The sequence below is a fragment of the Rhinopithecus bieti genome, unplaced genomic scaffold, assembly GCF_001698545.2.
Source record: "Rhinopithecus bieti isolate Rb0 unplaced genomic scaffold, ASM169854v2 scaffold_22165, whole genome shotgun sequence".
Taxonomy (NCBI): domain Eukaryota; kingdom Metazoa; phylum Chordata; class Mammalia; order Primates; family Cercopithecidae; genus Rhinopithecus; species Rhinopithecus bieti.
Window position 1 is genome coordinate 1122151 of NW_016810977.1, and position 15752 is coordinate 1137902.

Below are 15752 nucleotides of genomic sequence, written 5' to 3' on the forward strand. Positions count from 1 at the left end.
CTGTGCACCTGGAAAAGCTGCAGGCAATCAATGCCAGCCCTTGAAAGCAGCCACAGGGGCTGTACCCTATGGAGCCTCAGAGGCAGAGCTGCCCAAGACCTTGGGAGGCCACTTCTTGCATCAAAGTGCCCTGATGTGAGACATGGAGCCAAAGGAGATCATTTTGAAACTTTAAGGTTTAATGATTACCCTCTTCGGTTTTAGACTTGCATGGGGCCTGTAGCCCCTTTGTTTTGGTCAATTTTCCCATTTGGTGCTTTTAATTTTACAGGCTCATAGGTGGAAGGAACTCATCTTGTCTCAGATGAGACTTTGGACTTGGACTTTTGGGTTAATGCTGGAATGAGTTAAGACTTTTGGGGACTGTTGGGAAGGCATGATTGTGTTTTAAAATGTAAGAAGGGCATGAGATTTGGGAGGGGCTGGGATGGAACAATATGGTTTGGCTCTGTGTCCCCACCCAAATCTCTTCTTGAATTGTAATCGTCACATGTCAGGGGAGGAACCTGGTGGGAGGTTATTGAATCATGGGGGCAGTTTCCCATGTGCGGTTCTCATGATAGTGAGTTCCCACAAGATGTGAAGGTTTAAAAGTGTGTGGCTGTTCCCTTCATGTTCTCTTTCTCCTGCTCCACCATTGTGAAGATGTGCATGGTTCCTCTTCATCTTCCACCATGATTATAAGTTTCCTGAGGCCTCCCCAGCTATATGGAACTGTGAGTCCATTTTAAACCTCTTCTGTTTATAAATTAACCAGTCTCAGGTAGTTATTTATAACAGTGTGAAAACGGACTAATACAACTGCATATGTACCTGAATAATTGCTATATTCTGCATGTATTCCTCTCAGGTGAACTCTATGAGATTAGGCACTGTGCCTGGTTTTTTTTGTTTTTTTTTTTTGTTTTGTTTTGTTTTTTTTCACCACTGCATCACCAGTTCAGCAGAGAGTCTTCACAGGAGGTGCAAAATAAATATTTTTTAGTAAATCAATATTGGGACAGTTGAAAAAAACTGTTGCATGACTCTGCAATGGTACCAAGCCCCTGGCAGTTTTTCTCCATGTCTAAGACCATCAGGAAGCCTCTCCATTGCAGGAGAGATTCATTCAATCGGTTCTCCCTTGCCTACCTGACTGTGGAATACCTAGCACCTTTTGGTGGGAGGAGCCCGGGTAGGAGTGGGCAGCTATGCAGAAAGGGGCCTCATTGACTCATCACTGCTTCAGAGGCCAGCCATGTTGAATTAGTTCGTAAAAATTCTTAGTTGTTTTCATGGTCTTTTTCTACTTTGGGCCTCCAAGACTCATGCATGCATACTAACAGATGTGTATCATAAAATCATAGGAATGACACATTTTCAAATTATTTGATAAAAATCCAGTTTTGAAAGCTTATTTCTAGATACTTAGTGTCAATTACCCCCCTTTATGATAAATAACAATTATGAATGAGGCATTTAGTAAAAACATTTTACTAATTCCATGATGTCCACATTTTCATTACTTGCTTTTCAGAATGAAATGATTGTTTCACCACAATTCACACAAATTAACTGATACATTAATCCACACCAAAAGAAAGAACTCACATGAAAACAGTATCATCTACGATGGGGGGAGTCACAAGAGCCACTCAGGCTTAACTCTCATCATCATGAGCATGAAATAATGATCCTGGTCCATAGAATGAATCCCAGTGAGAGGGGCTCACACTTGTCTCCTGGTATCCACCTCCCAAAAACCATTTATCAAAACAAATGCAGTCATACAGATCCAGAGCTAACCAAAACTTTGTAAACCACAATTCTAATTTAATACTGACCAAATTTTCTAGTCAATGGGTTAGATGAAGAGTTATTAATAACCTGTAACCAGAATTTAAAAAAATATATATGTGAAAAATTCATTTGATAATGTTTCCTAATCAATAAAAGCCCGTAGGACATCCCTACACACTGTCTAAGATTTCTATCCTTTCTTTATTTTTTCTCCTAATCATCATATTTTTTTCAAGCCAACTATAACTCTTGCTATCACATCTGTTCTTATTTTTCTATCTTGCCATCTAATCTTTGTCCACATGCAAATATATTTCACTGTTATAATCACAGTGTACTCAATATTTTGTGAACTAAATCTTTCACTTAACAGTCTGAGTCTACCATTTTCATATTACGGAATCTTCAAAATTATTTTTTATGGTTGCCTAATATCTCCTAATTTCCTTAAGCATAGCCTGATTATTGAATATTTATGACATTTCCATTTTTTTGTTATTAAATATAATTTTATATAGACTATTTTCAGTCTTTTAAATTGTTTCCTGGATACAGAGAAAATAAAGATCCAAGTGTGTGAATATTTTCATGGCTCTTACTGTATTTAATCATTTTACAAAAAAGGTTGGGTTGATTTACACTGCTCTAGCAATTTGTGAGTGGATATTTACTGAGAGCATGCTATGATTTACTTGTAGCTTTAATTTTTATTATAAGAGTTATCAATTAGTATCTCATTATTAATTATAAGTAGGCTTAAACATTGCTCTACATTTATTCTTTATGCTTACATAAATTGTCTATTTACATTCTTAACCCATTCTTCTATTTCCTTCTATTTTTTAAAAGGTATTTTTAATTGGCTGCTTGAAACCCTGAAAATAAGTCTCTTAACTTGACCTAAATACGAAAGACAATAGAAGCAAAATCAGCACAAACTTGCCCTGTTACCTTCAAGAACTTGGCTGTTACCAGGCCATATTAACAGAAGAAGAATAATTCCTTCCAGAGAAATACCGTGTGCTTACCCTAGTCGGTCTTCACAGCAAAGAAAGAAGAAAATGCACTACTGTGGATTTGAGGGCCACACTTCATGAGGAAGTTGTAAGTTTACTTTTTTATCACTAAATAGCATTTTCAACAAACTCAGACATTGGTCACTAATGATGAAACAGGTAAAATATAAGCACCCAATTAAGGAGTGGGGAAAACCTATGCAGCTCATTAATTGCATAAACGAACTGACATACACTGTCCAGCAGTCATACAGAAACAAAGGTTACAATAATTTAGATCTTGCATTTTCCAAAGCATTGGGTGGGAACACTCCCGACATGTTACTTGACATCACAGAGAAGGGCAACCCCACGGAGCACCCAGTGTTCAGGGGTCTGGGCCGTCCTGAGGTCCACAGCGGCAATGTAGTTCAAGTCCGTTCGAACTGGCTTCTTATAGATGGGACAGGAGTAAAACCGAGGATCTCGTAAAGCTACAAAAAAATCGTAAAAGAAAAGAACTTGGTGAATTTCCCACTTAAGTGCCCAAGGAGAGTGCAGAGCCATGCTTCTGCATTCTGTAGGTCATTTCAAAGACAGATGGGTTTGGCAGAATGAGGGACATTCTTTCTGAGGCCAGGCAATTCCTGGATGTGATGCAGATGCTCCCACAGGGTGCAGGTAGCTGTGGCAAGACACCCAGACAGCGTCTGGTGGCCTCTGCTGGCTCCCTGCCCCGAACCATGGACAGTAACTCAGCCCACATGCTTCCTCTCTCTCCTTTGCACCTGTCAACTCAACATCCCCCTCCACCTGTTCTCCTTCATCTCCCCACCAAACCTTGAGCACACACAAGTCAGTTTTAACCAGGCATCCAGCACCAGTGGGCATTACTTTATTATTTCAAAATCTTCAACCCTGCAGGCCATAGCTTACATCACATCTTAAATCCTAGGACAGAGGGTGCTTCCCCACCCCCCAGCTAAATCAGGTATTGTGAATTCTCTATAAATGTAGAGAAATACAATTGCTAGGAAGCAGAGAGTAATAGACCAATTCACCTCTCTGAGACTCAATCTACCTTTCCGGAGTAGAAGAATAGATGCAGTTTCCAAAATGACACTGCAATGAAAGGCAATCTATGCGTGTCCATCCTTCAGAGATCCTTTCTAACACATCCATCTCCACCCACAGGCTCCCTTTCTTTCCAGCCTTGGAAACCCCATACTCACAGACAGGCCCAGGGCTGTGGGTACTTAAACTCACACAATTCATGAGGGCCCTCTTTAAAAAAAATGAGTGAAATTTATAAATAAAAAAGTAGGCTTTGGAAGGAGCTTCTGCCTGCGAGCAGCCTGGGAGTTTAAGCCTCATTAGTGTCTTATGAAACCAGTCTGTCCACAGTAGTTTACCTGCACATCTCCTAACATACATCTCAGGAAGTAGTGTATTATTTTATAGTCTCTTCCAGATTATACATTTTTCGAGGACAAGAGTGTGTCTACACCCATCCCCGTACTCTTCTGGAAAGTCAATATTATATTTTTTAAAAACCCTCACTTAACTACTGAAGTGAAATGACATTTAACTAAGAGGATGCTCTGCTTTTGTGAATTAATGTTACAAACATGGGCACTGAAACATATCAGAGTTATTGAATTTATTTCTCAAAACTGACATGCTCAAAAATTTGCCTTTTCCAGAAAATTATAAAAGCAAGGCACTATCAGAAGCTGGTCTCATTATTTGATCCAATAGACCTTTTAACCTGCTGTGCCCTGTGTTTTCACATATCCACTATACATTTAATTAATTGTATTAGAAGAAGTGAAACATCTGAATATAATAATATGATACATAAGTTTCAATATAAAATAAATAATTCTAAGGCAGTGATTCTTAACCAGGGATGATTCTACCTATGGGGGACATTTGCCAATATCTGAAGACATTGTTGGTTAACACAGCTGTGGGCTTGCTACTAACATCTTCGTGAATAGAGCTCAGGGATGCTGCTAATATCCTATAATGCACAGGACAGCACCCCCAAAAACAAAGTTATCCAGACCAAAAATGTCAATAGTACCAAGACTGAGAAACCTTCTTCTAAAACAATGAAGATATTTTACAGTATTTTAAAACTCTGTGTTTCCTCAATCTCATGAAATTAATCATTAGAAATAACCTAAAACAATGTGATACCTAATTTTTAAGTCTCAGTGTAATTTTTCCAATTTCCATGTGTATATCACTAGTAATAATAATTAGGCAAATATATATGAAAAATTCTGAACAAGTAAATGAATGACAACGAATCATGCAATGCGGTTAACACTAACTATACTCACTGATATAGTTAAATCCTTTAATCCTAGGATCTTTAAACATGTAACAAATATATAACTCATTCTTCTTCTTGCTGCAAATTTGATTAACAATCATTTTATAAACTTGAAGTAAGGCTTTGGTGCCTTACATCTGAATCTCATGATAATTACAATAATTACAACTTGAGAAGTATTTGACTACTTGGATTTTAATCCCAAAAGAAAAATGGAGGAAAAAAATAGCATTCTCTTCAATAAGCAGGTAAAAATAATTTTCTGAAGTATTTATCCAATTCTATTTATTTTTAATTGCTTCAGAGCTGAAAGTGCTCATGCCAAGTCACAGCGTGCAGCAAACTTCTGTGGCAGGATTAGAAGCCACTGAAGATATAATTCCATAGTGAAAACGCCGACAGATGCTAAACAACTACATAAGCAGATGATTCGAAACCATCCCCCTGTTTAGACAAACAACTTTGAAGACAAAAATAAGCATGTGAGGTAGGTAGAACAAATCAACTAAATATGTTTAAAACCTTGGGGCTCCAGAAGGAGGAGGAGAGAGGAGAGGTTGTGCAAACTGGCAAGCTATACCCTTTAGGATCTTAAAGGTTTTAATAAAACACCTTGGGGGAATTTCATTTTCTGACTGTTTAACTTTCCTATCTATCTTGCTTTTTCATCTGCATGTGAGTATGCATCCATATATTGCTTCCAACATCCAAAATAACCATTACATAGAGAGTCTCTATAGAATCGTTAAGTCATTCTTTTATTTAACCACCCTTTTGCTAATAACATTTAAATTACCGGACAGTTCACTCTTAATATACACTATTTCTTTCACTCCTTTAAAAAGCATTTGAGTTAAGCATGTTAATAAGAGTAACAATTGAAAAAATATGTATTAAATGCATCCCATGTTCACTGTCAGTACATTGTCAGTACATAGGACGTATTTAATACATATTTTTCCTAATAACATTGTGAGTTTAATTCTCTCAGCAATCCTGTGTGATGGGTACTACTACTTAATCATTTTACGAATTCAAACACTGGAACAGAGGGAGGCGAGTTGTCCAAGATTAGAAAGCTGTAGTAATAACTGAGAATGAAACCTAGTCAGAATGGATCCGTGGCCTCTCCACTTCATCGCTGCAATACTTGGGATGCACTATGCATGTATACCTCTGTCTTTGCAGAAAACATGAAAAGGAAATGGACAGAACTAGATACCGGAGTTTAATCTGTGGCATACTTTAGATAGGCCTCCAAAGCCACATGACTAATGACTAGGATGATAAAAGCCAGGAGAACCACTCGAATATCCTGGCTCCTGGCTCATAGTCCTCTACCGGTGAACAGGGGCATAAGCACTTTTCAGCCTGCAGCATGATGGAGGGAGGTATGGGGAGGGAGAGCACCACCCACAGAGGGCTCTCCCTGTGCCCTCCCACTGCCTACAGTCTACCTTAACAGGTACCTGAGAAAAATTAACTCAGGACTTCAATATTCAAGGAAGCTGTCCTCATTTTGAGTTTAGCCTTTATTTTCAAGTTTCGTCCCAGGCGCTAAGAGGACACATAAACACAGAATCTCAAGTGGAAGACTAACCATGGGAATTCCCAGAGGTTTGCATATACCTCACAACAAACAAATGTGGTTCTGATACCAGCTTTCACTGTCAGTAGCCAGGAATCATGGACAAATTACCCAAGGTCTCCAAACCTTAATTTCTCCATCTGCAAAATGAGGACGATAAATTTGACAGAGTTGTTGTAAAGATTAAATAAGTTAACACATGTATGTGCCTGGTATAGTATAATGCCTGGAATGTGGAAGGTGCCTAAGATAGAGATGTTATTTGACACTTGTTTATCTCTCTGTCTCCACACGCATACACACACAGGCACACGCACATACACACACAGGCACACGCACATACACACACATGCATCTACTTACGCATGGACCTTTTCACTAAAGCAACTTCCCAGACTCATGTTTCCCATGACTTTAACAGACTTCCAGGTTTACAAGCTGACAGCCGATTAAACCCTGTGGGCTCAGGAGCTAGGAGGTCTCTACTCCTGGTCACCACATATGGCTATCCCCACCGCAGTCCCAAATCTGCACAGTCTCAGGTCAAAATCGGTCAGATGGCATTCTTAGATACATTTTTTTCCTTAGCAGGAAATAACCCTTGAGACCCCTCTTGCACCTACTTAGTGATCAGAGGTACACAGAAGGCTTGCCTCATCCCTCACAAATGTTCCAATCACAGTTTTCCACCACATCAGCTACAGTTCTAAAGTTCGCTGAGAATCATCAATCTGCTCATATAATAAATCTGTGAAGACACATCTTTCTTCTATCTGTCCTTTTCAGCTTCCTTTGAGAATAGGGAATCTAGATGGTGTGCATGTGGTTTTACTCTCTTGGTGAATTGAGTACTATTTGAATGACTTTTCCGTGATTTTCTAGCAAGAAACATGATTTCCTTTTAAAGTTTGAGGGTATATCACTCAATTTTTAGAGTTAAAATAAATATCTAGATTTCTTCTTGTAGAAAACAAATAAACCAGTCCTATATCTATATTTTAATGATTACTTAAATTGAGAAATTTCCTTCATATTAATGTAAAAACAGTTAAGCCGCACTTTGGTCTTTAATGATGCTACACACCTCTTTAAGTCAATCAGAGCCCTGCTCAATTATCAAAATTGAGTAAAAATTAAATGTATCACATGAAAAGGGTAACAGAATGTTAGTTTTCCATTACTAAAGAAACACCTCTTCAACAACAAAGCTATTTTAACAACAAACCAAGTTTCCACCAGCTCTTACTGAAATCAGAAAAGGAATAAAGAACTAAAGTTTTCTTTTAATACTTTGAAATTAGCCCCCTTTTCCTTTGCTTATTTTATTTTCTCCCTTACCTGCTGCTAATGAGCATCACCACTGGCTAACACGCAGCAGGGTGGATACAGTTCTTCTATAAAAATCTGTTCTTAAATCATAAAGAATTGCCAGTATTATAAAATTATTACTTTATTACTACCATGCTGAGATGTTCAGTGTCAAATTGCCACGGATTTTTATAGTTTAGTCACAAGAAAAAACAGTAACATGTAACTCAACTGGAAAAAGGTTTTCATTTCATTTTATAAGGGAGATGCTTTTACAACATGTTGACTAGATGCAATGATATGATAAAGCAATTTTCTAAAATACTATTTTGGCTAAAGGAACACTTGATTATTATTTCTATAAAATAATTACTGTCCCAAGATGTCACACTACCCTAAGAACCAGTAAATACAAAGCCATAGGCAGTATGCTTGCCTAAGCCCAGGTAGACACATTTATCTTTTTTGATTTAACTAATAAATATTGAACTACACCATGTGCCAAGCAGTGTGCTGAGAACCTTCGTGTTCCTAATCTGATGCTCAACTCTTCCCTTCACAGGCTCTTCTTCCTTCATGTTTTAAACACTGGTCCCCTCCCAAGGTAATGCTTATTCCCTTCAACAAATCACAATCTCTCTAGCTTGTTGTTCTCAAAGCAAAAATCATTTCTCTAGCAAACTTTTGAAAATACTGAATGAGACATGGTGTGAAATCCACCTTTAAACATTTTCCATAAATATCAGTTCTCTCTTCCGACTCCCCCATTTCCACCTCTACCTGAAGAACCTCTTTCATGTGGAGGCTTTGTTATCCACCTACACACTGCTGACATCCAGCTAACCTGGACCGGGTCTGTCTTCTAAATCCCAGAACTAAACTCTTCACCAAACCCAGCACATCCATTACCACCTCATGACTTTCCACTCTTCCCTCTGCTCCAGGATGTTAGCATAGCCCCTTTCTGTCACTTGGATCTCAGCTCAATATTCCTAACAGAACTCCTAAATTATCTTACACTCAAACCATGTGTATGGCTTGCATTTGTCCCCTAAAATTTCATGTGTTGAAAACTTAATCACTGGTACAACAATATTTGGAGGTAGAGTCTGATAAAAGGTGACTGGGTCAAAACGGTGAATCCCTTATGAATGAATGAATGTCATTATCATGCCAGTGAGATAGTTATTGCAAGAGTGGGTTGCTATAAACCAAGTCCAGCCCCGGTGCCCCTCTCTGTCTCACATGCTTACTTCTACCTTCTGTTTGTGACCGTGGAATGACTCTCACCAGATGCTGGCATCATGGCTTTGGACTTCCCTGCCTCCAGAACTAGGAGCAAAATAAACTTCTATTGTCTATCACATGCCCAGTCTGTAGTATTTTGTTATAGCAACAGAAAATGGACTAAGACACCACCCATGTGCTTTTGTGCAGAGAAACAAGAAGTATCTGAAATCAGTATGTTCATTTCTAGTCAACTGTCATTATTCACAGTAGTTACGTCCTATAAAGTCACCATGAAAACTGAATTAACAAATGCCAAGCCATTGCTCCTAGGGGAAACACAGGGTTAGTTTCCTGCAAGCCTCTGGTCACAACATTTCCATCAAGCAGTCAATACATAATCTTGTTTTATGTGTGTTTCTGTTTAAGGATATCTTGTTAATACATATTGTTGATTTATTACGATTGCATTGGAGGCCAACAGCACTATGACTAATGCCTGAAGGAAGTTTGTCCAACACATGTATTTTCTCCATAAGGCAGAGTCTTTTTGTGCTCAGAAACAGCAGACTTAAACACTACACTTGGGGGCCATTTTAAATAGGAAAAGTACCAAAAAAAAAAAAAAAATTGTAAAACATGGTACTAAAGAGACCACAAACAGGACACTTAGTTGTAATATGAAAGCTGGAACAAGAAGGCACAGCCTCACCTTGTTTGGCCCTAGCTAGGAATATGTATGTCTGGCAACTCCAGTTGTTTGCTGCTTTGCACATGTTTGTGAACGACCATGGCATAGACTATAAAAGTGTCATGAGTATTGAATCGGGGGCTACAGAGAAATTTTAGCAGGTGGGCAAATTCACAAATACAAATCTGTGAGTAACAAGGCCCGACTATATTTGTTTCTTTTATGGCTATCACCCCGTTTGCAACTCAGCTCCACAAGAATGGGAAGCCTGTTTGGTCTTTTCTCAGTGCTGCCATCCCAGCACTAGGGAAGTGCTTGGCAGATGGTCAGTAAGCAGTCATTGAACGACCAAGCGAGCTAATGCTATTTCCCTCTGCCACAAAAAGTCTAACTCCCCATAACTATCATTCTTGTCCTCCAAAGCACATCTCAAAAGCAATCACCCCTAAACTCCTAGACATCTCTATGTTTTCTTTCTGAGCATCTCTTCTGTAACATGTATCAATTTGTATTTTCATTATTTACTTACTATGGGTCTCCTTCACCAGACTGTGAGTCTCTGGGGGCTGGATCTGATTCATAATGATCTTTGTATCCCTCGCACCTAAGGTTATGACTGGTAACTATTAGACATCCAGCAAATGTTTCCTTAAAAAATAAATACTTGGGGCTGGGCGCTGAGGAGGCTGAGGCTGGAGAATCGCTTGAACTCAGGAGTTGGAGGGTGCAGTGATCTGAGATTGTGCCACTGTACTCCAGCCTGGGTGACAGAGCGAGACTGTCTCAAATAAATAAATAAATAAATAAATACTTATAGTTCATTAATTATTTTATCCCTTTACTTGTTAGAATCTTTTGTGCTTCTATTGTAAAATCAGTACTTCCTTGGTATCTACTACCATGGCTAGAGTTTATGGTTTATGCTTCTAAAATGAACAGGGATTCCCTCATGTGCTGAAATGTGGTTACCGCTGTAGAGATGTTGGCTGAGTGAAAGGTGACCAAAAAAAGAGCCTCCGGAAAACATTAATCCAACAACGGAAAATAGTTTAGGCATTTTTAGACTTGTCAAGTACAGCTTTGATAATTTTGTTAAAGTAGAATCACGTGTGTACTTCACAGAAGTATTATTACATTCAAAGACTGAAATAAGAACCCAGTATTTTACCATTAGCTATAGGATTAAGCCAAATGCTTCTGAATTCAATCTAGACTTCACTATCTGGTTCAAACCTCCAAGCTGGTAGAGCCACAGCCTCCAACTGAGCCCTGTGCAGTCTCATCTAGAAAGCCTCCTTACCACAGCTCACCCCACCACATTGCATCCATTCTTCAAAGCTCAGTCCAGGCCCAAATGCTCCTGAGACTCAGCCCCTGTCCACTTCATCCTGTGTTATCTCACTCTCCTTCCCCATGCTTATTAACCATGCCAAACATTTCTTTCTTATCTCGTCAGCTAATATTTCCTGAGTATCCACACATATTAATCTGCTTTATTAGATAAGCAAGTACTATCTAGAACTATTGCCTCCTCAATATACTCAAGAAAGTGCCTAGAGGTCAGTGAGTCCCCATTAAACATGGGTGTGAATGTAAAGCTAGTTGATAAGAGTAAAATCTCTACTACACGATGACAAAAATAATGAACTCCCGTGTTGATAACGTCATCCAAACGAACAATGCGAACACTTACTGAAGGTACAAGACAACTTACTGTTGTTTTCTGCATAAATCCTTATGACAGGCATCAACTCAAAGAGCACTTTTGGCTTTGATTCAGTGAGTTTCATGTTCCTCTTGTCCCAACCAGCACCTTCAAGATATAAGCCATAGACATAGACACCCTCTGTGGGAGGGGCAGAAATGTCATCCTTCATCCACTTGGTGACCTCATTGCAAAGCACCATATTGTCCAGAGCCCAGCCTTTGTTGGCCCGAGTTATTTCCTATTCAGGGCAGCAAAAGATGAATGGAGCAGTTAGAGGTTTGTCTTAATAGAAAGAGCATAACAATAATGAAAGCTTGGCTCCAAATCACTCTAATTCAAAGGAAGTACAATAGTGCGTAAAGAATTAGCAAGATTCTCTCATAAAAAAAAAAAAAAAAAAAAAAACCACATCCTAATTTAGCTATGTCTACTTTAAAAAGAAATACAAAATCAAATCAAATACAAAAATAAGAAATAAATATTTTGAAAGTCGAGCTAGCAGCCTGAGAACAAGTGGCTGGGATTTATGTTCATGACAATGTAACTGCTAGTACCAAAAAGAGACAGTCATTCTCTGTCTTATTATAGTCTTTAAAACTATAATGAAAGAAAACCCTGTGGAGGAAAATTATAATAACACAACGGGTGCAAATCAGAGCTCTTACCTGTCGCATTGCAGTTAAAAATCCCTGGGGGTTAAAAAAGCCTGTCATCCAAAAGCAGTGAGGTCGGCCATTGAAAACCCACGAGGTAAACTGGCCATTTCTTTCTATAAGTTCAGTAAACCAGAAACCCAGTGTACTTGAAACCCAAGAAGCCTGCAGTGAAGATATTTAAACAATTAATTGATATAAGTTTAATACTGCAGTGTAAACCAGCTATGTTCGCTAAAAAAAATGATGAAATATCAATTTCACTTTTATAATGAAAAAAGTCCCTAAGTCATGAATTTTCCCTGGATTCTGGCATAAGTGTTTCAAATTATTCTTTCTCCTTAATAATAGTAATGCTACTAAGATATGACAGAATATACTAGTCATCACATGAACATCAGATCAATTCACAGAACTGTTCAAGATATCTAATGTCAATCAAATCACTTTCCATGTACCAATATATTCATCACTGATTCTGCTGTAAAGGAATCAAAACAATTTATTGGATTAAATTTCAAGGCTTTCATCATTTTTCCTTAGGTTACAATTTCAATCTATAACACATAAAAAAGGATTTTTATTTACATAAATATGCTCATGGCCTTATCAAGATAAATCAACACTGTAAAATAGATCCCATGGATAATAAGTTGTAGAAGACTTGCTACACTTAATTGTAATGGGGTAAACAACAGTTCTTTTCCAGAATGTTTGTCACTTTAGAATACATTTTTGTTTCCTCTCCTGAAGGAGCAAAAAATGGAAACCCAAGACTCTTTGTCATCCACAAATTATTTGCATTTATTGCTTCTGACTTTCTCCCTGAATTCACCTGTGGGGCTTCCATTACGACAACTGGCATGGATATGTCATTAATGCCATCAGCAGCAGCAGTGGAAGGTATCTTCAAGTCATAGATTATAACATTTTACTGTAATTGCAATATTTTATGTATGAATAAATGTAGTAATCAACCTGGGTATAACACTTGAATTTCAAACACCTTAAGAATTAATTTGCCTATTTTCAAGAGTTATTGAGATTCCAAAGTCTGATAATAAGCTGAGAAGAATAAAAACCTGAACAAAATGATCATAATTTAAGAATTAAATCACTCATTGTCTGCTATCATTATAGGTCTGTTAACTAAAAGAGATGTGTATTTTATACTACGTTCCGTCTGAGGGCAGAGGGAGCTGCTAACGAGACAGGGATTCCTGTTCCAGAGCCTCCCAGGTCCTACCAAGGTGGATGATCTGGTTTGGTAGGGAAGGAACTCACAATGGCCAGTGATCTGGAAGAGTCTCCCTCTGTCCTTGGCAATGAGAAGAGGCAATTCAGATAGAAAACTCTCTGGCATGGGCAATGGATTTATTAAAGATGAGAAGGAAATAAATGGGTCTGGTCAAAGCTGATTCTGAGTCTCTAAGCTATGTGATGAGAGGGATGGGGGGTGGTGTCATCAAATAACATGGAGAAGACAACAAGAAGCAGTCCTACTCACTATATGCTGCCTGCAGAACTCACTGCCTCATAATCTGCTGAAGCTCTGGATGACATGCCTGAGGCTCGGCACTAAACAAGTCCTACCGCCTTGCCATTTAGCCAAGTAATCTACAGAGGCCAACCCTCTATCCTCCCACCCACCAATCTCACGTCTGTATGCTGCCCTCTCTGTGCAGCCCCAACCTGACGCAATCCCCCTCTGTCCTTGGCAATAACAAGAGGCAAGCCCCCCTCCTAAGCCTTTCCACTCTACCTTCAGCATCTTCAATGCCATGATCAGAAAACTCTTCTAGATCCTCCACCTCATTCTGGAACACCCTCTCCATCCCTTCTCTTAACTGAAGTCTGCCCCCCACCCCACACCCTCAACCCGGGACAGACTGCTTCCTTCACAGCCTTCTCCAAATGTAGGCTACTGCTTTCCTCATACTCAACAACCCTCAGGACCAGGGGAAGAGGAGACGACCTTGTCATTTCTGACTGTTGTTGCCAGGTCATCACGCTACATCATTCTCTTCTTTTGAGTCTCATGCCATCCAGACATACTATCCTTACTCCTACTTGCTTCTATCACCTACTGGTCACTTCCTCTTATTCATGAAGGAGTTTGGCTCCTGGTTTACTCTTCTACTCAATCCCCCAAATAATATTGAGGATGATGATGATGATGATGATGATGATTGTGTTGGTGGTGGAGGTGGTGGTGGTGGTGGTGATGGTGGTGATGGCAGAGGCAGTAATTGGTGGTAACAGTGGTGGTGATGGTCATAGTGGTGATGGTCGTGGAGGCAGTAATGGTGGCTGTGGTGGTGACAGTGGTGGTGATGGTCATAGTGGTGATGGTGGTTGTGGTGCTGATGGTGGTGGTGGTGGTGCGTTTTAGTATTAATAATCACAGGCACTTACATATCACTGACCACATGCCAGGTGCTGTTCTAAGCACTTCACACATATCAACTCATGTAATTCTCACAGTAATGCTAGGAATTATATAATGCTATTATTTCCCTTTACAGGAAACTGAGGCACAACAAGGCAATTGGCGTACCCCAAGTTAGATAGCCCATAAGAGACATGATTTGAACCTGGGTATTCTGGCCAAGCAAGTGCATACTCAAAACCCATATACTGCCCTTATTTACTTTGATTAATCATTCTAGGTGACTTCAGCCACCCATGTGAACGATGCATTTAACATCCTGCTATCTTATCCCATGACCCTCTGCTCTCTAATGACCCTGACGTCCATTCCATTTTATTCCTCTGCTCTCATACTTTCGTGTTACATTTTGTCATCCCCAAACACTAGCCTGTTGGGAGGTGTGTTTTTTTCCCACTCCTACATTTCCTTCGATGGGGAGAGAGCTCCTTGTCTATAACACTCCAAGATCCTTGACCCTCTCATTCTCCCCACTCCCAGGAGGTAAAGAAATTCTTCTGGTTTCTGGCTGTTTCAGAGGTGGGTTCTGCTCATCAGATGTCCCATGTGCCCCCTATACTTCCCAGCCTCACACGCAGTTAGGCTGGGTCCAAGGCTCTAGTTCTGATCCACAGACTGTGAATGAAAGTGGCAGGGGTCACTTCCTTACCCAGAAAGTCTAGACCTGGGGTGCCTTGTCCATTTCCCTTCCCTCTGCTGTGATGACTTCAGAGGCCACATGCTCCAGGTGGTACAGCTCCCAGATGACAAGGTCTCCATAATGAGGGTCCCAGAGTAACTGTGTGGAGCCAAGGATGCACCCCGCTGGTGAGGGACATAAGGAAGTAGGGTGCAGCTATAACAGCAGGTCCTGAAGTATGATCAGTGGCTTAGCACTAGGGCAGCAGGAGGTTGGAGAAGCCATAGCAGCAATGGAAAGATGGAGACACAGTTAGGAAGCCCAGCCAGCCCCTTCTGTTTTATTGCTTCTGCTTTTATTGCTGGGGGTAGCAGGGGGAAAGGGAGCACACACT

General features: G+C 39.7%; 1 protein-coding gene across 1 annotated transcript in view; it reads right to left on the minus strand.

The window, feature by feature from the left end:
• Positions 1–1457: 1457 nt before the first annotated feature.
• The window catches only part of DNAH5 (dynein axonemal heavy chain 5), a 242913-nt gene continuing 228618 nt past the window's right edge, over positions 1458–15752 (minus strand). The window contains 3 exon segments of the mRNA XM_017893302.1: positions 1458–3268; positions 11644–11875; positions 12303–12455. Of these exon segments, the coding sequence (XP_017748791.1) occupies positions 3117–3268; positions 11644–11875; positions 12303–12455 (537 nt within the window). The 3' untranslated portion in view covers positions 1458–3116.